This window comes from Anopheles funestus, chromosome 3RL (assembly GCF_943734845.2).
Source record: "Anopheles funestus chromosome 3RL, idAnoFuneDA-416_04, whole genome shotgun sequence".
NCBI lineage: Eukaryota > Metazoa > Arthropoda > Insecta > Diptera > Culicidae > Anopheles > Anopheles funestus.
In genome coordinates this window covers 84,407,220-84,433,343 of record NC_064599.1, presented here as the reverse complement: position 1 = coordinate 84,433,343, position 26,124 = coordinate 84,407,220, and the positions used below count along the sequence as shown (strand labels likewise).

Here is a 26,124-nt window from a genome sequence, read left to right as displayed (position 1 = left end):
TTACACCCGGAGGGCAGAAAGTAAAACTGTGTTACTATTGGCACATACACATACAAACTCAACGAGGCACATTTTCACATACCCAGTGTTTCGTCAAAATGAGCAAATTTTATACGAATGTACTATTTACTCAGCGAACCGAACAGATTGTAAAGTTTTCCGCTTTACGTTTGTTACGTCGAGTAGAGCTAACAAATGATACAACCTCCCGATCGTCCAGCTCTACGTCGCCACAAGTTGTAATCTCTCAAAATTAAAAAAGGGACTAATTCATGAATATACGAACAAATATTAAAATATATTTAAAGGTACTTTTTAAATTCGACAGCATTTACATTGAAGGGCACATACAATGCAAGAGATTCTCAGTTTTTTGAATGCAGAATATGCAATGAAACTTTGATATTTGTAAATATTATTTACAAATTGCTTTCAGGAACATCCTACAAGCAATGCCAAGACAAATGTACAAGAGGTACAAAGCAATAATTTTAATATTGAGAAATAAAAGCCAATTGTCATAAAACAAAATACTAAAAGAAAAAGAAGAAAATGTTATGAAAGGACAGTTTATGCCGTTACAGTAAGGATAGAAAGAAACACACTACATTTAAATTTTCTATGTTAAGCAAACTTTTTCGACGGATATACCAATATTCCTTTCATAAGATCGAACAGGACTGTAATATTTTATTGGAGTATAGTGACTTTCCTATAAGAAAGCCAATTAAAATAGCACTATTCTATCAATTAATCGAAAGCAAAATTTGCTGAATATAGACACGCTGTCACAAATGTACTTTAGGAATTGCAAATCACAACCATCTTTCAGAGCCATTCCTTGCAACACTAATTTGAGATTTTTTTCTCATGGAAGTCAGCTGTCTTAAAACTTCTTGGATGTAGTGTCAGCACTACTATTTTCCCCACCTTCTCTTTGATTCGTTTTATTACAATAGGATCTATGCGGTTCCAGTTCAGTAGGTAATATGATTGAATAAATTGCACCATTTTATTGTATCGTCGTCTTGGACCCAAAGCTGATAGAGCAGAAATTGTCCGCATTGTACAATATTATTTTTCAAACAGCGTGCTTCTTCCGCTTCTGCTCGCATCCATGGTCGGAAGGACCAATTCTCAAGCAAATAAGAACCTCTTGGCCAATATGGTCAATAGTGTTCGGCGTGATATTGACAGTCTTGTATCAGAACTACCGGGACCATCGCGGTAAAAGATTGTGCGGACATAAATGAGGTCGCCTTTTCGTACCCGAATGGTGCTATTGGAATCAGGTTTCGTCTTCTCCCATTCTTCTCATGCATTCCTTCCATTTTAGTTGCGGTCTTTATCGGTGATGCTGTTAGTTTCCACACCACGCCTAACCACACAATACCAGACCATACAGTTTTATACACATTCACCGATAGTCTTTTATCCACCAGTTTTCATTTCACTTCATTTCGCTTACTTTTCTGATATTATTAGATTTTATTTCATTCTTGACTTTCTTCGTTTATAAATTGAATAAAATTTTGCCTTTATTGAATTCATCAGCATCCGCACCGTGTACCCGGCAGCAAGTTGCATTCAAGCCACCCGTTCACTGTTCATCTCTTACTTACGTGTAGTTGTTTTATGGGACGCTCATAAAGAATATGAGGAAAACCAGCCCATCCTGGTAATGTGCTCATATATATTTACATTGGCTTTGACAAGGTTTTTTTATGTTATAGAAAACAGCAAACAAATGGTATATTTCCTTATCTCGAGGCCGTGAGAGATGAATGAGATTTTAAGTAATGCAAAAATTGTGTGGTTTCATATGGATATTAGCAAGTTTTTTTGTACATTACTTTTCTTCGAATATGCGCTCCCATTAGTCAATGGACACTTTGTTACTAAATCGCATGCATCATGCTTAAGCGTAACTGGTTGCACAAAGATCTTTCCCCAAGCGCAATTTCAATTTTTTCGTCTGCGACCAAAATCCACCGGTGACCAGCAAAAAAAAAAACTAATGCGATTTGTTGTTTTGTCCCATAACATTGCACACTAAAACCATGTCGTACAAGCTGATGGAGCAAACAATCATGCAGCCTGAACCACTAACAGGAATGGTATTTGTTGAACAAATAGAAAGTAGAAAGCTGTTGACAAAAAAAAGGAAAAACAAATTTCCTTTGGCATCCTTGCCATAAGCAATTGATTGCTAAGAGGAACCGGTCGACCAATCGAAGCCATAGCGATACACGAACGGACAACATCCTCTATAGTCGATGTGCATAAATAAAAATCGGCAATAAAAATAAAGCCCTGCAAGTATACTCACACACATTTGCATGCCTATGTACACATCCACTCACATGCTCGCATAGATACGTACTTCAACTCGCGCCTGTTTGCATACTCATCGATGCAAAATCGAGTAAGCTCAGGGAGCAATTGGGAAGAAAGCCGATCATTTCGATGTTGTTTCGCCATTTTCTTTCCTAACCAGTCTTGCGGGATGAACCAGATACTGCAATAGAAGTCCACACAGAAATACCATTTTCCTGCACAAACCAATAAAATAAAAAAGCAAATTATTGAAATCTCTGCTAGGGAAAGCAGAGCAGAAACCGTCTGGCAAGTGAAATGTAAATTCAAATACAAATACTACAAATCGCTTCCAAATTTTGCGTAAGTGATTTATGGTAACGGTAGCAGTTAGGTTTGGTACATTTGTCCCGTAACACCACCATGGTTACAGGGATTGAGCGCCTTTGGGAATCATGCCATAAAGGTATGAGAATTGTTTTCAAACACATTCGTACACCTTCGTTCACCATGGCTTAAAGCTTCATATCGTTTTATTCTGCTTATACCAGGTTTATCATCGAAAAGTGTATTTATACTGCTGGAACAAAATTTGTCAATATCTAAGGCAAGGTTATTGTGTTCCACTGGTTGCCAGAAAACAGCGAATGGTTTAACCGTTGGATAGATTGCAATTGAAAAACGTTCATTTATGGTTGATATACGTAAGAAATCCGTTTTATGTATCACATATTACCTTTACACCTTCACCTCTTGTGTTGAAATTTAGGGCCTCAGTACAAGTGAGCGACCATGCGTCTCCATTAAAGTTTAAAATAGTTAACTTAGCAAAAAAATCAACGCACAAATTTTCCAGAAACGGTTATCTCAATCGAATAGATTGCAAAACATAATATTCTTTTGATTGCATGCAGTCTACTTGACAGGACCGGGTATCGAATCCCATCCGGCTAAGTGGTAAAAACAAATCTGGTAAAGCAGAAATGGCCCTCATGACCCTATAGGTCGCTAAGCCAAGAAGAAAGAAAGAAAAAGAGAGAGAGAGAGAGAGAGAGAGAGAAGAAAGAAAACGAGAGAGAGAACAATAATAATAAACTATTTAAAACATTTACATTAACAACCATCCCGCTCTACTTGATTTACTGATAAGATTTTCTCTTTCTGTTCGTTTTGCACGTGCTTACTAGAAAACAATTTTTTCCTGAACCATTTCGATGATTTGCTGCTTCCCAATGTTCGCATCATGTGATAGTTTTGCAATCGGGTTCAGGTTTTCGCTATAAATCATCAACCACTACTGGTTCGCTTCTGGAGTGTTTGGTGACCGTAGAACAGCACCGAGCAATAAATCCATCTTCTCTCTCCACCAGTGTAACGATTCACGTTCGCGTGCAAATCAAGTAGAATATGCTCTGGACGGTGCATATTTACTTCAGCAAAAGCAGTCGTGGATCTGCTACTGGAGAAAAAAGATAAATAGCACATTGTTGAACGTGTGGCGACAGTCCTTCTCCTTGTTAGTCTGATAATGATATGGAAAGTAAATTTACTTTTACACTATCGTGGCATCTTGGCTGGGTACCGAAGAGCGCCAAAATGACCAGAAAGCGAACCAGATTGAATCGTAATCGTAATGCTCTGTTTTGCTTGATGTGTAGCACAATGAAGCATTCTTTGAACTGAATGCACGGTTGAAGCGCGAGTCGGTTTTAACATAACGACACTTTGTAGTTGCAACTTTAAAGCATCTCCAGTAATGCGTAACTTACGTACCGTAAGTATAATATAACACTTCGATGTTATTATTGTAATGAAAAATACTTCAATAGCCGCCCACAAATACATAGAAAGCATGGGAGTAAATATAAAGAAAAAATGGTTCATTGAATCACTATGAATTATTTATTAGCTCGTTTCGCTTAGAATATTATGCCTTGCAAATGTCTTTTAGATGTGATTTACTTATGGGGAAACTAATGACGAAACGTTGCGATCAAAGCAATGAAAACAACGCAAACAATTAATAATTTCCCTACAGTATCAAATTTCCATTCTTCCGTACTCAGTTTCTATATATTACCTTTTTTTCATGTCTAGTTATGTGTAACTGAGAAGAATGTCACCCAACGCGTAACCATTCATGTACTGTGTATGATATGAAGTGTCTGTCTCTATCTACATCGTTCGTTTAAACGTCAAGCGAGAGAAACCACAACTTCCTAAGAAGAGTCATAAAACACTCCACCAACAGAAGAAAAAAATGGACACATTCAAATCCCATACCTTCACCCTTGCACGGTAAATAAGCGTAAAGTAATCTCTGGAAAGCCAATTCCACATAGCAAAATGATTCGCGTTTTCGTCTCAACAGACCTTTTATTTATTTTGTTATTTACTGTTTTTTATTTTGCTCACTGATAAGATGATCCAAACAGTGACCTTTCAATTCAAACTAACCAAATACGCAAAATGTGCAAAAGTACCTTAACTTAGAGACGGATCTTGCATTTGAAAAGCGTTATAGTCAGTCTTTAGCCCATTTTATGACTTTCTGCAGTGCGGTGTGGTTGAAAAATAACGTTCACATGCATATAGAAAAACATACCGAAGGTATCGTCAAATAAAAAAGGCAAGAATCATAGTCACCCTATCCATGCAGACATCCTATCCATGCCAATGGCATCAACAAAGCACCGTAATAAAGACAAATTATTGTTCTAACCGCTGTTAGCCTACCCTCAGTTTTAAGTAATTTGTCCCTGAATGTAGATTTTTCAAAAGTGTTGTAAAAAGCTGCCTTAGAATTTCCTAGATTTCATGTTACTAGATTTGTATTTGTAAAGTCTTATGCTTATGCTCACCCCCATGATAGTATGTTCACCTTCAACAGTGGAATGCTAAGAAAAATGGTTACCCTTCAAAAATGAAAACGGTAATAACTGCTGTCCCTCTTAACCAAAAAGGAAAAAACCTAACCGTCACCATTTTGATTTATTTTATTTTATTGGTAAAAAAGTATTCTTTTTCTATTGAGAGGAACACTATCAGGAGGACACTCAAGGAGGCAGAAAAGGAAAATGTCCCAATAATGCGGGAATATTGAGAGAAACGTTTCGTACGATTCGACAGCAGTACCAACGTTTATATGCATTTGACAGATTGTTGTGATAGATAATACGGTGCGTTCATCCCGTGGGTCAATCGGTCTTATTGATCGGGATTGGAAGAGATTTATTTTCCTTCTCATACCTCTCACATCTACATCTGGTAAATCCTAATCAGGTCTCGTAAATAGTATACCCGTAAGGGATTGTTTGTCGCGAGGGTAAAACATTGAGGCCTATATTTTATTCTCTTTTTCATGGGACTTGGACCAACCAAATCGCCCTGCAATTAGTGTTTATTACACCCTCATAAAGCTCTCATCGATTGTGCCCTTTTCGGGTGCAGGATGCTTTATTTGATTACACAGTTGCATCGTAAAGCTAGCAGTTCAGCGGCTATTTGATGTTTTGCTGTGGAAAATGAACTTCCAATGCTAACAGCAATTGTCGGGTTTGGGTTTTAATCGTTTCGTAAATCGTTACACAAAGTTAATGAGCTTCCGGTTGATATACATTTGTTTTACGGGGTTTTTCATTCTCCTTCTGTAAACGAGAGATAATGAAATAATTTTCTTGTTTTGCCATATCTATTAAACAACTGCTTACACAGTAAACGATGTAAAGGCTAAAGAGCTAAAATTCGAGTACATTGAAATGCCTTCAAACCAGTTTTGTGATAGATAGTAAAATATGCTTCATAGTGCAATGCGTCTTCAATATGTGTAATCAATGTCAATTACTCTGCTGGTTTGAAGCAATATCTCCAATCAGTATAATCTTTTTATGGTACTCAATCAAAAGATAATTTAGTGAAGGAATAAACTACCATTCGTGTTAACTACGTTCACAACGGTCACGTTTGTTTACAATTTAAAATGCATTGCTTGTTGCGCTAATGTTACTATTATTCTGTTAGTATTACTCTACAACTTTTTAAGTTTTAAAAGTAAGCACATAAATTATTATCTAAAACAAACAATCCGTTAATGAAATGCTTACAAATTTAATCTTGTTTAATTATTTATAGAATTGTCCACCTGCTTAGCTTGACTTTCATTTCAACACAATTAAAAATTCGCTCCAAAACAGAACACGTTCTCAAATGTACCAGGTGCAATCACTGTCCATTCCAGGACTTAATTCCTGGATTCCAGGGCGTATAATTAGTGAGAGAAACGCAATAAATGTAAATAATTTCATTCCAATAAACTAGAAGACATTTTCCCATTTCACATAAAACACATTTTTCTACTGTTTGAACTGTCCTGCATGTGAATCAGAATCTACTGAATTCAATACGATGTGAGTATGTAAAATTCACTCGTACCCACAACCTTGGATACCACCCGTACGCAACACGCGTGGTATCAAATTGATGTAATTAAGTCAAAATAAAAATCACTTACAGGTTAGATTCCTTACTGCCTGCCATTTGCTCGTCCAATGACGGATTTTCTCGCAGTTCCATACTCTTCACGTGCTGCACTAAAAAGGAATTCCGTTCGTTAGGAAAATTCAATTAAGATCACGTGTCACTTTCTAAACTAACTTCTTGGTACGTGCGGGATCGGTGATGTGATTGGGAAATGTTCAGACAAGTGCATGGGTGTATACTACCAGTTGCACTGAATCAAATATCATCTAACAAACTCTTTCAGATTTGCATATATGCTGCTCCTGAGCAAACTGTCACACAATAGAAAAAAGAAAACAGCTGGAGGGGCAACAAAGAAAGACATCCTGCTAGTAACCAAGCACACTTGGGAACTGTTTACATCCTGCTTCAATCGATCCACTTTCCTCTTTTCCAACCCAAGAACACATCAAGGAAATAGACATAACACGTATTATCTGCGATTTTGACAAATATTTACAAATGCTGCTACACCATCATTGTCGCAATTTTTCCCCTCGCCAACCGTTTGCAGGCCGTTTTTACTCCAGTTCTTTGTTAGATTGAGAAACTTTCTTATTTGTTTTTTATTACTTTTTCTAGAATTGAAGCAAGAACGCTTCATTGTAAAGCTCCGCTAGCAAACGGAACACGATACGCAAATGAGACCACATTGCTAACATGCTTATGTGCATGGACTTTCTCTGATATTTTACACATGCTGAAGAATGGAAACGATTAAAAGAAAACTGGATAAATATGAGTGGCGCAAAATCTCCCAGCTCGCAACGGGATTACTTTTTCGAAGAGTAAATTGTCATGTGGTTTCATGATTTTTTTTAAATTCTTAATTTAAAGTCTCATATTTGGACTCATTGTTTTGCAAGTCAATTTCAAATTTAGCCCGGGCCAAAAAACCCAAGTACAAATTTGTTACACTCTTAGATGTTATTAATTAACAAATTTGTTCGAAAAAAAACAATTATTTAGTAAAATTTTTAAACAATCGTTAAACCTATCGTCTAACTTAAACCATGTTTAAGCTTCAAAGTTTGTGCCATAATTTATAAATTACTTTTTTTAGGTATACTTACCTGCAACGATCTCAGCAAACGATTTGATGTAACAAACGACGATTCGTTACTTCGATGTACCACAATAAAGTTGCCATCCATCCACATTGTATCATAAATGGCGTCAAGGAAAAAGGCAGATGTAAGATACATATTTTAATCATTGTTTGCTTGTATGGTCATTAAAATTATACTCATACTCACAAGGAAGAAAAATTGAAACGCCGCCGTTTAGCAAAATTTCGTTTTAAACGCTTAGTGCACGTTGTAATCTGCAATCGTTACTGGATTGCCGAAATCGAAGACCGTGAAATCGGCAACAATGTACACCGAAACGTTGCTGTTATCGACCGTCGACTTACACACAAGGGAACCCTTACGATAATTGTATGTACTATAAGGTATAAGGTAATGTAAGTGGCCACAGCTTTATTTAATTTGTACATCTGTGTGTGTTTTGTTTTTCTTTTCAGGAAAAGAAAATTCTCAACAGCTCCCTGGAAGAGCGTACAGAAAATAAGCGACACTTACTGAGAAGGGTGTTGAGAAAGATAGAATGTCTTCATGATCTAAGCATGGAACAGCTTGATAACATCGCTGGTTGTGCCACATTTGAATACTTTGGGCCGGGAAGAGTTATTCTGCGAGAAGGTCATCAACCGCATTCGGTATACTTTTTGGCAAATGGAGAAATCGTCGTTAGTCGATTAACATGGGACAGTGTAAGTTTTGGCTCAGGAATAGAATCAATTCGAACAAAAAGCTCAACTCAACAGTTTCGCCGTATCACCACAGGTCTACCGCACCTACAACGATACACCCTGTGGAACTCGAGCACGCGGACAAATGTTTGGTGAAATTGCACTCCTGCATGATTGTCTCCGAACAGCTACTTGCAGCACAGCCAGTAAGTAGAAAATATTAGCTGTGAAATAATTTCGTGCTTGCGTAATTGCGATAATGTTTGCTCAAATTAGCCGACTGTGAATTATTGTGCCTTTCCCGGAAAGACTTCGATCGCATCCTTAGACAAACGCTTCTGGAACGTTGGCAACAGTTGCAATTTGCATTGCAGCGATTTGATTACTTCAAATATTGGACTAACGCTCAGGTACGCAAATTATGTGACACCCGATGGACTTGTGCGAGCTATCTTATTCGTGTTCGCTCTTGAAACATAGGTCAGAGAGTGCTGTCTGCTGAGTCGAATCGTTACGTTCGAAACTCAACAGAAGCTTCCGGTGGATGTTGACAAAGGCTATGCATATTTCGTGCTAAGTGGCCAATGTATGATACTGCAATGTTTGACGGTGTCGAAAAAGAACGGATCCTACAGGCTGTTACCGATTGCGACTAACGATTCTTTCACCGCTAAACAAACGTCTAGTGATGTGTTAGACTCAAAGGTAAAGGGTGGTTTATTCGGCATTCTTCGTTCGTTTCTTTTTTTCGATAACCCTATTCTTTCCCAGATCCCTCAAGAGCAACCAATTGAACACCGGTTTATCGACGTTGGGACCTTTAGCTGCGGATCCGTATTTGGACTCGGGGAAGCCATGAAACATCGAATGGTAGTAGCCCGTAACCGCGTGCAATGTTTGGTGATTCCATGTGACTGGTTATTTGAGAAGCAGCAGAATGTGGGCAACACTTGGCATCGGATTCGAATGAAGCTCGATATGGCCATCCAGCGCGACCGACTTTTTGAACTGTTCATGCGTGATCAACACTGGCAGTGTTACCGGAAGACACTAGTGCGCGAGTTTGTACGTCGAAATCCACGGCAAAATCAAACGCAGCTTGCTGACGTGCCAATCATGTGTCGGATAGAGCAAGGAAAGGTTTAATTTTCGCACACTCGACAAGCACTCAAAACTATGTTCAATAGGTTAATTTCCTATTGGCAAGGGTTACTTAAAGAAGATTTCAATTTGTCTTTCACACCCAGAGCATCAGTGGCACGTTTATACAGGATTGGAAAGCAATGGACCGCAGCATAGTTAGATCGCGGACTTTGAAATGCTTGTTGAAAACATAAAATCTTTAAATAAACGTTTATTAAATGATTTTTTTTTCTTGATACCATATATAATAGTTAAAACTTTGTATTTTCATTTAGATTCAAGTTGAAATTTTCGTGCGCTTTTCCCCCAAAATCTCACTGTGTATACGTAATGCTCAATGGTGACATTGTCATTTACAGAAACTTAATAACACACTTCACCCGCCTTCATGAATAAGAATCCATTAGAATGAAATTGTCTTACATTGCCATAACCCTAAAAACCGTTATCTAATATCCACGGAAATTACGATAAATGGGAATAAATTTAAGCACCCTGCGTAACTACCAATAAAGCCACAATCTGTTCTTGGTGCAACGACTGCCAGGTGGATGGAATTGAAGGGGGTAGTTTGTTCCTGCTAGCTTCACTATTTCAGCTTGTGTAATTGAGTGTTAATCGACTGTTGTTGGAAAAGCTAATACGAACCACACATATTTGAAAATGGTTTTAACGACCATAGATTCGCCCGGAACAACATATGCGCGCTGCTATTAACATGAAACCGTTCATAATAACACGTAGACGATACAATTTTCACATAATCCCAAGAAAATGAAATGCTTCTGTTCCTGTTAATAATTATAGCATTGAAATGTGTTTTCCAATAATAGCTAGTGAATGCAACAGACATCCAGTTAGCAGCGTTAAATACAATTCCTTAATTTATAAAACCTAAGTTAATTGCATAATTGGAGAACAATAAACCGCTCTGTGTATCGCTGTGCTTTGCATTCGTCGACCGCTGCGGTGATTAATTAAGCAACTATAATTATAACTTTTCAGGTTTATGCTACGCACATCACACACCAAAAGATCTGTTCTCTATCTCACACCAAACCACAAACATTCAATCATAGTTCAGAATTGATCAAACCTTTGTATCCACGGATATCGGCCATTACTGCAATAATTTAATAGACGGTATGTTAATGTTGACCGACGGGCTGAGGGCTTTTTTTTATTCACGTAGAACGGCCTGGCCGTATTGATATTGCTTTATACTTCGTGCGCGTATAAATTTGTCTGTTTATTTATCTAAGGTACAGTAAAGTAAGTATAGTAGGTAACGGATAAGCTAGAAACTAGTTAAGCTTTTAACAATTGTTTGCAATTGTTACAAATCTATAAAGACAATCTATGGCATATATTTAGAACATATTTAAAAACGGTAAAAATAATGTATTTAGTCGCTTATTAACACTTATTGAAAGTCATTAATTTTACTCGTTGTATAAATTTTTTATACACTATGTTTTACATCTACATACAAAAATCACTCAAAAATTAGTACAATTTCATTTGCTAATCTCTGAGATGATTTTTGGTCAGAACACATCGTATTTGTTGCATTCTCACTGCTGTAACAATTCTGTAATTGAACCGATCTTGTAGGATTATGATTCTTTTGTATTAATAGCACTCATGCTTTTCAACGATTCATCCGTTGAAAGTTTTATATGGACTATCACGAAATCAATCCGCAAAAACTAAACGGCTACATAAATGAAGCCTCAAATTCGATCGAATGATAGTTTCGGAGATGTCGTAAATCTTTCCGGGAGGCCGTCTTTTGTGAACAATAAGACACATGGGAACGACTCGATAACAGAATGTATTACCGCACGGTACTCACATTTCTAACAGACCATCCTCGAACGCTTTACACGCAACCACGCCACATGGCTAAACCTATGCATTTCGATACAGTATTTCTACCACCTGGGGTGCGTTGGGTCGTTGAGAAGAAAATCAATTTTCTCTCAAACATACCGCTAAAAGTCGTCAATCAGACAAGAGAAGGCGAAGAAAGCTGAACAGAACGCTGCTTAGAGGGTGCTGACGATTTACCATAATCTGATAATCCTCAAATACTGTCTCGGAAAGCAACTTCGTAGGTGGGATTTTCTGTAGTGCTAGAATTCGTACAGTGCTGCGATACATCGTGAACGCATGAACTGAACGACCTGAACAAGGGAGATTTAAGATTTTGAATGTGAACCGAGCTGTATTTCGAGCCCTTCAAACGTTCACGGCAGCACAACGGTGAAAATTGAGCTTTTCGTACGGAAATTTCATGGCTTATATTCCTAACCACCGTTCCCATTTTGATCTGGAGCTGTCAGCAATTGACACCTGCCTGACTTTGTGGTTATGAATCTGAAACAGCGAATACAGTGCACTGCAGAAAATAATCAAATTATAGCCACTGCCAAAAACAAGTCAAAAGTGTTAACGTCACGAGCTGGGCGAAACAAAAAAAGCTTGATAAATGATATAATCTATTATAAAATTCCTCATGAAGAGTGTTGCTTATGAATTCTTCTACAATAAATGTAAAAATTCGGTAAGGATATAATGGTTATGAGGAGACTAAACATACAAAATGTTCACTAGAAAACATTCATTACAAAACATTTATTTAGAGACAAATGTAGGTTTGCGGGCTCAGCTAGTACAATAAGGTAACAAATTACTCAAGATCATCGTGTTGTCTGGCATGCACTGTGACTATGTGAACGTTTCACAGAAGACTTTGTTTCGTTTTGATGTGTTATTGCTGCTTATTTTTAGATTGTTTTCCCTTTACTTCAGATTGCTCTTCCATTTGGAGTTTTACTCAGCATGCAATGGTGATCTGCTGTTATCAAGCCTTCGTTTTCAGGTGCGATTGTTTTTGTTTCTACAAGTGCTACATTTTAGTGGATAAAACCACGTTAAAAAATTGTAAAATTCACTCTGACAACGTTAACCGTATCTACGTTTTTGCTTACTGTACTCAAATACGGAACATAAAATTCACGACACAACGAATAAACTGTACCTGTAATACTATGAAAGGTGTACGAAATGCTTACAACCGTAGCAATTGAAGGAAGATTTAAATTCATGCTGTACCTATCTATGTTTATTGCACTCCGAATTTACCACACTAAAGACAAGCTTCTGATCCAAATTTATACTAAAAATGAATTACATTCAATTGTTTTATTTTTGTTGCTTTTGGGTTGAAGTGTACATCATCGTTTGTAAAAACGGATCCATCAATTACAAGAAAAATCTGCCATACTCTACAATTAATTGGTCTGTTGTGAATCGTTTAACCCATTCCTTTCTATTTTTGACGTTAGTTGGACCATTATTTCACAGAAATTGAGGCTTGATTGAAATAAGATTTTATCGAGGGTAAATGTTCCGTGAATTTTCCCATTGATTAATTTAGTTGTTTCCCTTTAGCGAAGGATTCGAATGATTGATTAAATTACTTCTGGTTCCACTGCTTGCAATATAAAGGAATGGAACTGGATTGATATTTCAACACAACTAATCATGTTACCAAGGTTTGAAATTTATAAAAAAAAACAAAATCTTTCTGACTCTAATCTGTCTTAATTAGGGGCGCTAAACAAAAAGAAAAGAACAGAAAATAAACGTTTTTTACCGTCTGGGAAAAAACTTTCGCCGAACGAAATCCCAATAGGTTTGTTGTTGGCTTGTTGTGCTCCTTACGAGGGCGAGAAGTGGAAAATGAATTTTTAAGGTCTCTGCCGAAACTCATTTATTAACTTTCGAACGAATCACATTTTGATGCTGCTGTGTGACAATGAGTTTAATTTCTGTTGGGTTGAACCACAAATAAAGGATACTTAATATAATCCCTGTAATCCTGGGATTGTGTGTGATAGCTTCTCCTGCTTTGCTCTTTATGTCTTGTCAACGTTATTATATAGCTTGATTTTAGTTATGCTATCCGTTTGATAATAAGTAGTTGAACTTAAGATAATTGTTCCTAAGACTAAACGAATTTTGTCTTTAAATCTGGGTGGGGCACTTATGTGCAGTATTTTTTAATGTTAATATTAATAGTTTTAATATTTAATATTAGTACGTTGTTATGGAATTCTTTTTACCACGATGCCAAAGTGATTGATACTGAATCTAGTCAATATAGCCAAGTCATGGACACAGGAATACGATCGTAATGCGATTTTGTTACCAATTCTGTCGTGTGATCTAAATTACATTACACATCAAACATTTTAATTGAGACAAAGCTCTGGTTATTAGTCTCCCATCAGATTGAATTAACATTAACGGTAAACAGGCCAGGATTCACATAAAAAGTTGCACATTCAACGTGATTTATGATCAACGTCAGTAGTTCCAAACCATCCACAAATAATAACATTCATATCTTGTCCCAATGCATCCACAAATAACAACACCCATATCTAGCAGGCATTAACCGCATATGCACGCATATCATAGAATTTTCTTCGCATTCGCCGTCATATTCAGATGTGTCGAGTAAGCCTATTACGAATGCAAATGCGAATTTATGCAACGTCACTGCAGCCAATAATACGCATAGAAAAAGTGTCATCCGGTTATGTTAACGTAGATGAGCTACGGTAGTATGGGACACGATGATAATCTATTTCTTTGCTTAGGGAAAGAATAAACAGAGCACAAACAAACGACAGCGACACCCATGACAGGCGACATACCGGGGTCGTAATGACACCCGGAGGAATTATCCACCACATTGGGCCACGGTGTCGAGATCTTTTTTATTTTTGTGTTATTGTATTATGCCTTCGTTACCCTCGGATGCTCCCGGGTGGCCTTTTCCGTTACACCACGTAACGCTCATTTGCCTGTCATTCCTGTCACGTTCGGACGCAAACTGACGTACGAGTATTGCGCATACAAACACACAGTTGGTGGTGGGAAATTTCAATTAATTCCAAAATGCAAACAACAATCCGACGACGAAAGCACAATATTAAGAAGAGATAACACGAAACAGTTCCTTCAATACACCAAGCCAAAACAGCGGTGTTGTGTGACATCTGAAACATCTCACGTAGCTTTCAAATAGATAAAGACGATTGTGTGAAAAACAATTATGCTCATTACAATCACACAGTGACAAAATCACACACACACACACATGTCCACACACGTGCCTCGCGGCACGAATTGTGTCGGTATCAGAACGGAAAATAAATATCCTTGCATCTTTATCTTCGGTGACATGGCCTGGAGATATTACTGTTTCGTCACCTTTCTGGAAACGTCTGCAAATATTCATCATAGGAAAAAGGCATGCGTAAGAAAAAACGTATCAAAAGTATCATTTTGACGAAGGACTTGGAAGTACCTATCTTAGGGGAAATGGTGAATTATATACTGATTAATCTTACCATCTTCGATGTGAAAATAGCTCCATTACAATCAGTGCGAATCGTTGAATGCTCGTTTGCTGATAACGCTCACGGACACTTTCGTAGTGAAAGATTATTCACAAAACCCTAAGGCCGCCTGTGTTTGATGTTCGAGAAGGTCGTTAATTGATATCGGGTTTCGTGAAGGGCACCGAAATGTTCTGATTGTTTCAGTAGGGTTTCATTCACATAATTCGCTACGCTGGTGCTTAAGATCATTTTTTATGTAACGTTTTGTTTGTCGGGGCTGCTGTTGTTATTGCGGTGAGACAGTGCAAATCAGATGATAAGATTACTGTTATGGGACAGTTGCTGCTGTTATTCAACCATATACTGAAGTATATTTACTAACATGGGATCGTTCTGGAGAATGCTGTAGATTTAAATAGAGACGTATTATATTATACAAAAAAACTGAAAGAAACTTGTGTTCTAATTTTAGTTACAGGTTAAATTACCTGAAAAAGTACAAACAATTTGAGCTGGATACGAAAGCCTGACCAAGCATTATCGAATATATTAGGATTGTTTCTTAAATAAAATATTCTCTTAATTTGTGTGTCAATGCAGGAATTTCACATTGAACTGACTGCTTTAATTTTCTTATATTTTACTGTTAGAACCTGCAAGCAATCTAAAATGAAGTAGAAGTTTCTAGCTTAGTGTATTGCTCTTTATACAATTGATAAGTTGTGGATTTAACGGTAAGCGAACCAGTGGCTGATCAAGCTTTACGGAGGCCCTAAGCGGAATAGTAGTTGGGCCCAAAACTGAAGCTGGTCGCACTGTAGACTACCTTAATCACAGAGGTTTATTTTACATTGGTCTGCCTTAGTACCCGATAACGGGAAACCAAATTTGGAAAGGACTAACTGGGGTAAACTGATTTCAATAGTAAAGACCGGTGGGAGATTCATTTTGGGAGGACCTAACTGCTTTCCCTTCAGACCCCCTTACACACACCCATAAATACAACGATGACGCGAGGGCTGGGGGCTCTATTCCGTTCACGGAGCCATTGCCTATTTAACGTATATCGTAAAATGCGCAAATAAGTGGCCGCGGGAGGCCTCGTTTTCGTAAGTGTATAAAATCAGATGTATTTTCTCAATCCAAACATTGCATAGGGGCCTTAGAGCCGCTTAGAGCCCGCAAAAGTGTAAATCAACCATTTATTTTAATATAGAACAGTCATACCGATTTGGTTCTTTGTTCATGTTATATCATCATTTGCGCTTCCACCCAACTCCAATGCAAATTAAAAGCATACATATACACCATTGTAATTGATAAAGGATCGTAATTTATAGCCTCAATGTTCATTTTGCAACGTTTTGATTAATTACGTGCTAATCAGCACTCATCACCGGTCGTGGAAACCACTTTGGTCCCCTCTGAATGTAACTCAACGATCATTACGAATGTGAACTATTGCATGGAAAACATAAAACATTTCCTTGTTTCTTTGTTGTTTCTGTAGTTGTATTTGTTATACGGTAAATCTCGGATGCAGTAGTAAATATTCACTGATTTCTCTCTCCACCCAAACGCTCCATATCTCGGTCGAAATGGGGAAGGTCACGTGCTAGATAAAACAAGACCCGCACTTTGTTGAAATGTTATAACTATCCTGTTTAAATTTCTTTTAATTATTAACTTTTTCTCTATTTTCTGATGAATTGACCTTTCCGCATTTGTTTTATATTTAAAAAGCATTATTTTATTTTCATTTTGCTTACGGTTATTTTTTCTAACCTTTTTTGCTTTTAGTTTCTGCATCGTTTACCACAATTTCACATTGGGTACGGAAAGAACCGGTGGCTTGGAATCTCAATCACGGAAGAGATGGGGTGGAAATCTGCAGTGATTTATGCTACTCACAAAGAATGTTGCATTCATCAAGCTTTTTTCCCCTCCATTTGTTTTGCAGGCCGGAATATAGGGAAGGTCTTTAAGGGCAAATAATGATACCAATGGTGAATGGTAACAAAATGGTTAGCTAACGGCTTTATCAGCGGGTCGTTTACGGGCATTCTATCGCTTTATTCTATAATTTTCAGTGCAAAGGAAAGAAAACGGAGTTACATTTTTGGGACTGTATTCGCAACATCATCATTTTGTGCTGAAATGTTACACGTCGATAGAAAATGGTAGGATATTATGTACTAGAACCACACTGTTTCGCCCGTAGGGTCAGATAAATTTGAGATTGGAAAGTTATAAAAAACCGTAAAAATCATACATAGAAAGGGAATATATTTTCCTCACTCTAACTGACCAAATGCATACGAACCAACATACAAAAACATATTCATGAAAAAACGCTAATTTAAGCGAACGGCAGATTAGTAGCAGTAAAATATAATGGTAAAAAATGGCAGTCGATTCGGTTGAAATCAATTTGAAAAATACCACATATCATCAGCCCAATCCAATTAATAGATCCAATAATGTAAGAGCAAAATCAATTACATTAATGGACGCAACATAGTTAACTTTCCTGATTTCTTTTTACTTTGTAATTACAAGTGAATTCTTTTTTCAAATATCCAATCTATATCCTTTGTCGGTTAATCGTGTTGGAATAAGCGACACAATGCTCAACCTACTTATTGGAACAGCTTAAGTAATTATTTAAAAATAAAGGCAGTTAAATGGTGTAATTATTACAATCTGACTATGCTGAACTATCAACCTTGTTATGGAGCTTATTTAAGGCCTTTCCAATTAAGTAATAGGTATTGCACAACGAAGACTTCATATTTTAAGGCCAAAGATTGTTAATCTACATAACACGATCGCATGAGGCATTTTTTTGTAATTACAAGTGAATTCTTTTTTCAAATATCCAATCTATATCCTTTGTCGGTTAATCGTGTTGGAATAAGCGACACAATGCTCAACCTACTTATTGGAACAGCTTAAGTAATTATTTAAAAATAAAGGCAGTTAAATGGTGTAATTATTACAATCTGACTATGCTGAACTATCAACCTTGTTATGGAGCTTATTTAAGGCCTTTCCAATTAAGTAATAGGTATTGCACAACGAAGACTTCATATTTTAAGGCCAAAGATTGTTAATCTACATAACACGATCGCATGAGGCATTTTTCCTCCGTTCAGGAAAACATCTTACAAACGAAACTAAAACACGACAGCACACAACTTTCGCATCGGTTACAGAACGTCATCACTCAGTTGATTGATTGTATTCCAACGACAAATCGTATGTACGCGAGGCTGCTTTCGAGACGAAATCAGGAAAATAAATCAAAGCTGTTCGAATCTCAGCCGTCGTTACGCCGATTGACGATTAGGAATGCCGTCTGCCCTGCTCGATTGTCAATCATTGCTCTCGGTTGGCTTTCGGCATTTCGAAAGACTGTTGCCAATTCCGGTACCGAGACTTATAACAAAATAGCCATCACAATGTCGTTACAGGTTGGAACGGTCGCGACACATGGGAAGAGAAATGCGATTTATCAGTCATGCGGAACTGATCCGGCGATACTAACAGCAGCAGCTAGCTTACAAACGATAGATAGCCCACTTCCGCTACACAAAGTAATGAGTCATCACACTGACGAAGGTCAGCGGCATCCGGGTCTGTGGGAGTCTCAAAGCCTAAGGATTTTTTATTGACACAAATCGTTACATGAATATGAAGCTTTGATTGGATTTCGATTTACGGGAAATAGAAAAAACAAACTGTCACTTAATTTATCTCCCACAGACTACAATTGGACCTTACTAACCTGCAAGAAGCAAAACGACAATGATAAATAATAACTACATTTCTTTGGGTGCAAACATTACCCCTCCAAAACTATATTTCCTTCTACAATTGTTTAAAAGTTATGCCATTTAAAAGAGTGTACTGAACAGTTTTATCTTCTACTAAACTTTAAAAAAAAGCTTTGAAATGTTTCCTATTACTTGACTCGTGCCATTTATGATGGCATTTTTTTGCAATTCCTCTTCAAACCGTTTTTTCTATACCGACACTACCACGATTACAAGTAACTTTTCTTTTTTTTCGTTTTTTCACAACAAAAACTTCTTGTTGTGTGGAGGACGTTAGTGTCGATTGGGGGTTTTTTTGGCGACACGTTTAAAACTGCAACGAAATAGTTTCAAGAACAACTCTCCCTGACATCACTTAACTACGATCAATTTCCCATTTGAAGATTTTGTTTGTTCCGGGAAGCAAAGAACTGGAAAGTTTCCAGGCAAAATGCATCCAAATTCTCAAAGCAATCAAAGAGGACACGCCATCATCAACAATCAAGTGGCCTGGTAAGCTGGGAAAATATCAGTCCTTTCGCGCTTTGTCCGTTTTGCTTCTGCCCCTTACACGAATGAAATCGAGAAGAATTGGTACGTTTCGTTTGCAAAACCATAACCTCATGTCTTTCGTTGTCAGCGATGATCATCATGATGAGGTTTTATGGTGAAAATGGCAACCGAATGGCACCTCAGGGATTATCAGCTAAATTCGAGAACAACCGACCTGCTGGTCAGTCAACATGGAGTAGCAGGTCCTTTTACAGCAATGAGTAGTATTACCGCAGCTGTCAGCACGGAACTGCAACGGATCTCACGCTGCATACTTTCTGGAGCTTCGTGGCAACCAGCGTTGCACTCTAGTACCCCGTAGAGACAGCATACGCGAATTGGAATAAAAGCGAACGAAATCAAACGACAAGAGCAATCGGCGCACGAGGCAAATATACACCTTACTTCTCGTTCAACCTCCGTCGCTTCGACGATACAAACGGTAAAAATCTCGAAAAAAAACTTGTCATGGTTCATCGCCGGCAGAAGCTTCTCGTTTCGTTGTGAACGTTGCCAAGGAGCCAGGAATTATCTAACCTACCGCTATTACTCCTAGGAGTGTTGATGGTCGTTTGTAGCCGTAAATGTTTCATTTGCATATTACCATTTTTCACCAGTTACATTTTCCTACGTAAAGATTACAACGAAATAAAGGTAAAGAATTGAGAGGTGCTTTTTACATTAAAAAAAAAGTTTTTTCATCTTTCAGATTACATGCCTAGCGTAATGGAATACTTTCAAATTTCGTAAAACTCATTAGTACTTCTAGAGCAATTGAAAATGTTCTTAAAAATAATATTTTTATGACTTTATATGTTTATTAAACATTAGCGAAACATGCTGCTTCCATAATTGTTGGATGTGTCCCATTGCACCTTAACAAATCATATTCCCGTTCTTAACATGGATTGTTCTCCTAACAGTTCGACAGTTTCTTTCACAAAGGATTCTCGTGTTGTTGCATCGGTATCCATGCTAGGTGTGATAAAATATAGAAAAAGGTTGAAGTCGATGCGGAACAGAATAAAAATCGGGAAATGACATAATAATTAGCAAAACTAAGTACGAACATTTTCTATTCTTATTAATCATCAGCTATCCTTAGAAAAGTGCCTACAGCATGTTAGCTTTAATACATTTGACGATGAAAAAAAGATTATTTTTTCAGGAATTTTGGATCATGTCAACATGCTTTTCGAGACTCATAATACTGATGAAGTCATATTACTCCGAAGGAACGAAAAGACCGCGTAGGATGCAAGCTAAAACAAGAGCAAAGAATAATATTTACGTCACACTTTTTTTATAAACGATAATAGTTCCAACTCCATTCCCGAGATGAACAATGAGTTTATGAAATAATACTATTCTTTTGTTGGCGAATTTGTTGCCTAGTTTTGTTCTGTTTTGTTTCTATCTGTTAACTCACGTTTCCCCTGCACTATGAATCGTTTATTAATGCTGAACAATTATTCATGTTATTCGTATGCGCTTCTTTAAGCCTTTTGCGAACCACCACAACAAAACCGACGAAAGAAATGTTGTTTTGCAACAGTAGCCGGAACCAGACAAGCCCCCAGCGGGATGTTCAGTTTTTCTGAAACATCAAACGAATTTTCGCTAATCCGATGCGATTCCGTCTCCATCCTATAATTGCCCGAGGAAGGTATTTCTTCTGTTTTGTACGCTATCTTTATGTTTCGTGTTATTGCGGTTCTTATTTGTACAACCGACAGCAATGTATAGGAATTGAAGAATAGCTATTAATATGCTTCCTTTGTTTCCAGGCACCATTTAACTGGAAAGTAGTTTTTCGTACAGTGACAATCTGTCAAATAACAAATTACATGTTCTATATGAAATAAAAACAATGCCAGTTCCGCTCGGTAGGACCGGGTATCAAAACCCATCCGGACCGTCCAACCGTAGCAAATACTGACAAAGCGACTGCGTGGCAAAAATTAGTCTAGAAAGTCAGAAACGGCTAGCATGACCTTAAACACAGTTAAGCCAAGAAGTGAGATAGATATTAAATAAGTTATGCTATGGCGTATCCCGCAATGAAAATGAACACGCGAGGAAGTTAATTATTAATAATTTGGTTGGCGGAGAGGAGCTATTGAATATTTGTGTCGATAATTTAGTATAAATATTGGAAAGGATATGTTCTTTGCTTTAAGATGTGATACGTAATGATTTTTATACATTCTAGTTAAAGTTTGAAGACATCTAATTGGTAAAATATAAACACTTTCCTGTGGTAAGCTAACATGAGTAAAGGAATGCGTCTTTCTTTTTGAACTACGTATAGAAAGAACAAGCGCTTAAACGTTTATGCAAATATCCCCTTTCAGATTCACCGTTTGCAGCTCACTGATACTGGTATATCACATTGGTGGCAGCTTCTGGAGCATACGGTATAAGAAAATGAACCCTCATCCTTCTATTAGTTTATGCGAGAATGAGAGTAAACGAGCAAAATGAGAATTGAGAAGAGAGTAAATAGCTAATGGCTACAGGGAAAATGTTGAGGGTTGGCTTGGAATTTTCACCTCTCACATTCTTTCAATAAGAGAACAATAATACTCATCATGAGATAAATTTTCATTTTGGTGCGAGAAACTAGAGAAACATTAGCTTATCGTTTACACAGCTATAGAAAGCGCTGTGCATCGTGCGTACATAAAAACCGCACAAAAAACGATAAGCTGAAGACTGTATGGTTGTGCAATCGCTACTCAGTTAAAAGAACTATAGCTATTTACCCTGTTGCAAGAATAGTGGAAAAGATATCTTTACGAAAAATGCTTCTTGCTCCTCTTTAAAGCAGGAGGTTGAATTTATTTCAACTACATGGAATGGAAACATTGATTTCAATAAAAATAAACTGTTATTCGGCGTTTAGAAGCGGACATGCGGTATCAAGGAATAATTATGATTTGAAATGATTTGATCTACATTGACGAATGTACTTGAATCGGTCCTGCAATGTAAAAGAGCACTAACTTATAAGGTAGTCCTCGATGAATTTTATGGTATGCATGAACAAATCATCAAACAAAAACAAATCGTTATGATTTTATACATCTAGAGTCCTGCTTAAAACCACTACTAATCTTGCTACAAAGGCTCTTCTAAATCGTATTACATGAAGTAACATGAAAGATGCTCTGTTTTTCTCCTTTTACTTTACATTGCGCCCTTAGGTACGTGTACATGTGCGATGATATAACGCCCAACATGAACAACAAAAGCACAGCCGTAATAAATTAGACAACAACCTATTCAAACCAATCGAACAGCGGATTCGGTGGTCCGGAGCGTTGTCCCTATTGTTTGCGATCAATCCAAACCAAACGGGAAACCAAGTGCAATGGGTTATATCACGAAAACCGCAGGACACGCTAAACAGACCACAATTAGTCTATTGTTTCCGAGGTCCTAGATGGAAAACAAAACACGTATATGGGCATTGTGTACAACTACTAGTAAAAGTTCTTCTAAACGGTACTCCATTTCGTTCTTTGTTTGGCAAGTGGTAATAAATTATATTTTTGAGAATTTATGCTTTCATAAACACATGACGCACATGTTTGAACATAGCTTAAAAAAAACATACACACACGCAATCCCAATATGAAACTGGAACGGAAAGAAGACTTCACACACATATCTAGTGGTACATTTTCCTAATTTTCGGAAAAGCTTCATGGTTCATCCCTACTGGAGCTCGCTTTATTTTAGTGTCTTTGTGTCCCAAAGGACCTGTACCACAATACGTATGCCACTCTTTCTTCTTCAGAAAAGGCAACATTGTTTAACAAGGAAAGATTGAACAGAAATATATTTTAAAAGAAAGTAAGAATGAGTTTTAAAAGATAGATTTTTTTACGATAATCGTACAATCCAATGAAAATAGGTCAACAAATAATCTCCTTGCTTTCAAAATCGTTACAACAATTGATAACAAAAACGTCGCCAATTAAAACCCCATTATCGTTTATAGTTTTAAGTTTTATTACAGGTGTTGAAACAACTGTTGTACTCTTCGGCATTGAAGTGGGTGGGATTTTACGCTAGGTTAAAATATAATCGTTTTTTACAGATTATTATACAGTAGCTTAACAAAACACATTGATGATAGACTTTGAACTATATCGAGAGGGTTATCAAATGAGCCGTTTTACGCTGTTAGCATGAATAAGTCATCTGTATCTGAAAATCTTTATCAGTTTTAATCAGCGAACATTGTGAATAATTATTTATTTATATATTAGTAAGCATTAGCGTTAGTGCTATCTATCTTTAAATTAACAAATATATCTACCTAAAAATCAATCAAGGCCTGGTCTTTCGATTAATTTAAATTACATCAACTTTTTTTGTTTTTCTTTTAATTCATATAGAAGTTTTATAAAGTGTCGGTAAAATAAAACAATATACTGAATAAACTCGTAAATCGAAGTAAATCGATGAAAGCAAGACAAGCTCATCAGTCATTAGACAAAATTATATTTTTCCTACCACTATCACCTACAGTAGCTTTAGAATTAAAATAGAAGGACAAATAAAAACCAACCAAAAATTTTAGTTCCATTAACCGCCAGGAACTGGTTTGATAGCATTTCAAATGTTTCTCAAGTAGCCTCCTCAAATGCAAACAAGTTTTCCACAAAACTCACCGTAATCTACTTGCAAACAGCTGTGACAGTCGCGGAACTGATCAAACATCGTCGTTCTTATGGTGGCTCACTTCCCAACTTCCAAATATCATACAAACCAAACAAAGCATATCAGGTACGGTGTGGTAATGCAAACCCCCAGACCAAGAACTTCCTTCCGTGGGTGCATCTCAAACAATTGCTCAAAACTGCATATTTGGCTTCTTGCGATTACGACACTGCTCCCTCTTCTCTCGATCAACGCAATAACATTCTAAATTGGATTTCTTACCAAACTGTACCGACTCCTTTTGTAGACATTTTCCACATGCCACAAGATGTCTGCTACCAGCGCTGGAAAGCTTGATTTTTCGCTCTAACGAAATAACATTGAGTTAAAGTGTAACGAGATTAAGCAAGTGCTCTGTTGATGCGGCCACATTGGTTTAGCAGCAATATTGACTTTTTTCGATTGTTGCATGTGGCGAAAGTGTGTGAACTTAGAGTTAATAGGTTTTTTTGTTCAAAAAATTAACAAAAAGTTTCACCACACATATGTAAATCTAAGATGTGCATAAGTACCTCATATGAATAAATGAATAAATAAAAAAAGTGCATAGGGCTATTTATTTGTGCTATTTTATCTTCAAAGCCTGATGTGACTGATAAGTAAAACAAAATAAGTGAGTGTCTTATGAAAAAGTGATTTGGCAGCGGTGACACGAATCTCACACGACAGAAATATACATATAACATATATCAAAACACATCAGAACCGTAAGTCATACGCAAGACTAACTATCTTGCTCAGGAAATTTTTTCTATCGCTAGAGCCTTTGAAGGTTGTTGTAATCGACACGGATCCTGGTTGAAATGTTTTACCGTAATGTATTTAATTATTCTAATTTATTATTATTATTTATTATTCTAATTAATTATTCTACCATAAATTTTAAGAATTGATAATGTTATGTGAAATAAGGTTATGTGAAATTTAGGCATTCAAAATGTCTGCAGAAACTTTAAGTACAAAAGATATTTTAGAGAGCAAACTCTATACAAAAAAAATGCTAGTAATGAGTCAAAGTATTGGGATTTGCTAGAAAGTTTCATCATCCAAAACAATGCATACGATTCATTTACAGCTCCCGGACAATCGGAACCGCGTTCTCCAATACCGCACGTCATTTTTTATCTCGTTTTCGTAATCAACCGAAGTTAGATTCGTGGTTCCAAAACGCATCCACTAAAGCGAACCCGTGCCAAAATTGTAACCACGTCATACGCCAGTTGATATTCGATTTGTCACTAGTGGAGTGGTTTACCATGGCTGTTTCGCGTCTCATCTATAACGGGAACGATAAGAACATCAAACCTGAACCTCCATCTGTCGAAGAGAAATCGGGACAGTTAATAAATTTACCGTCTACTAGGCCGAATACGACTAAGCTTTGCTTTATCTGATTTGAATCAAGCCGGCACACCATTTTGCTAGGCTATGTTCCGTGAAACGATCAATGCTGAATCGTAGATTTACGGAACAGCAAACCTGCATTGCTGATTTTCGTCGGGATGGCGAAAGAATTGTGTGGAATCCTCTAACATTTCGCTACATTTCAAATCGCTACGGAAAATTCAATCAACCTCTTCTAATTGGACTGTATCATAGGAACAAACACGTGCAAAAGGTTACATGAAAACGGAGGTATAGCTAGAATACGTACGATTTGCATTGGTTGGTAGTTACTGTTTGGTAGAATATACAAGATTTCGAGAGACAGAGAAAATTGTATAATATTTTTACTGATTGACGACCTCAAACTTGGGGCGGCCCGGTGGTTTATGTGATAAACGGCGTCGATTCCGCAGGACAGGAAAGGGTATGAAATCACATTCAGACCGTCGCCCGGTGCAAGTCGTTAAGCCAGAGAGAAGAAGGAAAAAGAGGT

At 37.2% G+C, this 26,124-nt stretch overlaps 1 protein-coding gene and 1 long non-coding RNA gene across 5 annotated transcripts in view; one reads left to right on the top strand and one right to left on the bottom strand.

The window, feature by feature from the left end:
• LOC125768451 (uncharacterized) overlaps window positions 1–26,124 on the bottom strand; it is a 109,806-nt gene that overhangs the window by 70,378 nt on the left and 13,304 nt on the right. The window lies entirely within an intron of this gene.
• LOC125768444 (cGMP-dependent protein kinase 1-like) lies at window positions 810–10,732 on the top strand. Of its 2 annotated transcripts, none has more exons than XM_049436081.1 (7): window positions 810–8,028; window positions 8,094–8,273; window positions 8,360–8,608; window positions 8,682–8,793; window positions 8,897–8,997; window positions 9,068–9,292; window positions 9,359–10,732. In XM_049436081.1, the coding sequence occupies exons 1-7, from the start codon at window positions 8,005–8,007 to the stop codon at window positions 9,731–9,733; spliced, it is 1,266 nt and encodes a 421-aa protein (XP_049292038.1). In that variant the 5' UTR covers window positions 810–8,004; the 3' UTR covers window positions 9,734–10,732. The 2 variants fall into 2 exon arrangements, with proteins under 2 accessions (XP_049292038.1, XP_049292037.1); XM_049436080.1 differs by having other exon boundaries at window positions 811–8,028; window positions 8,864–8,997.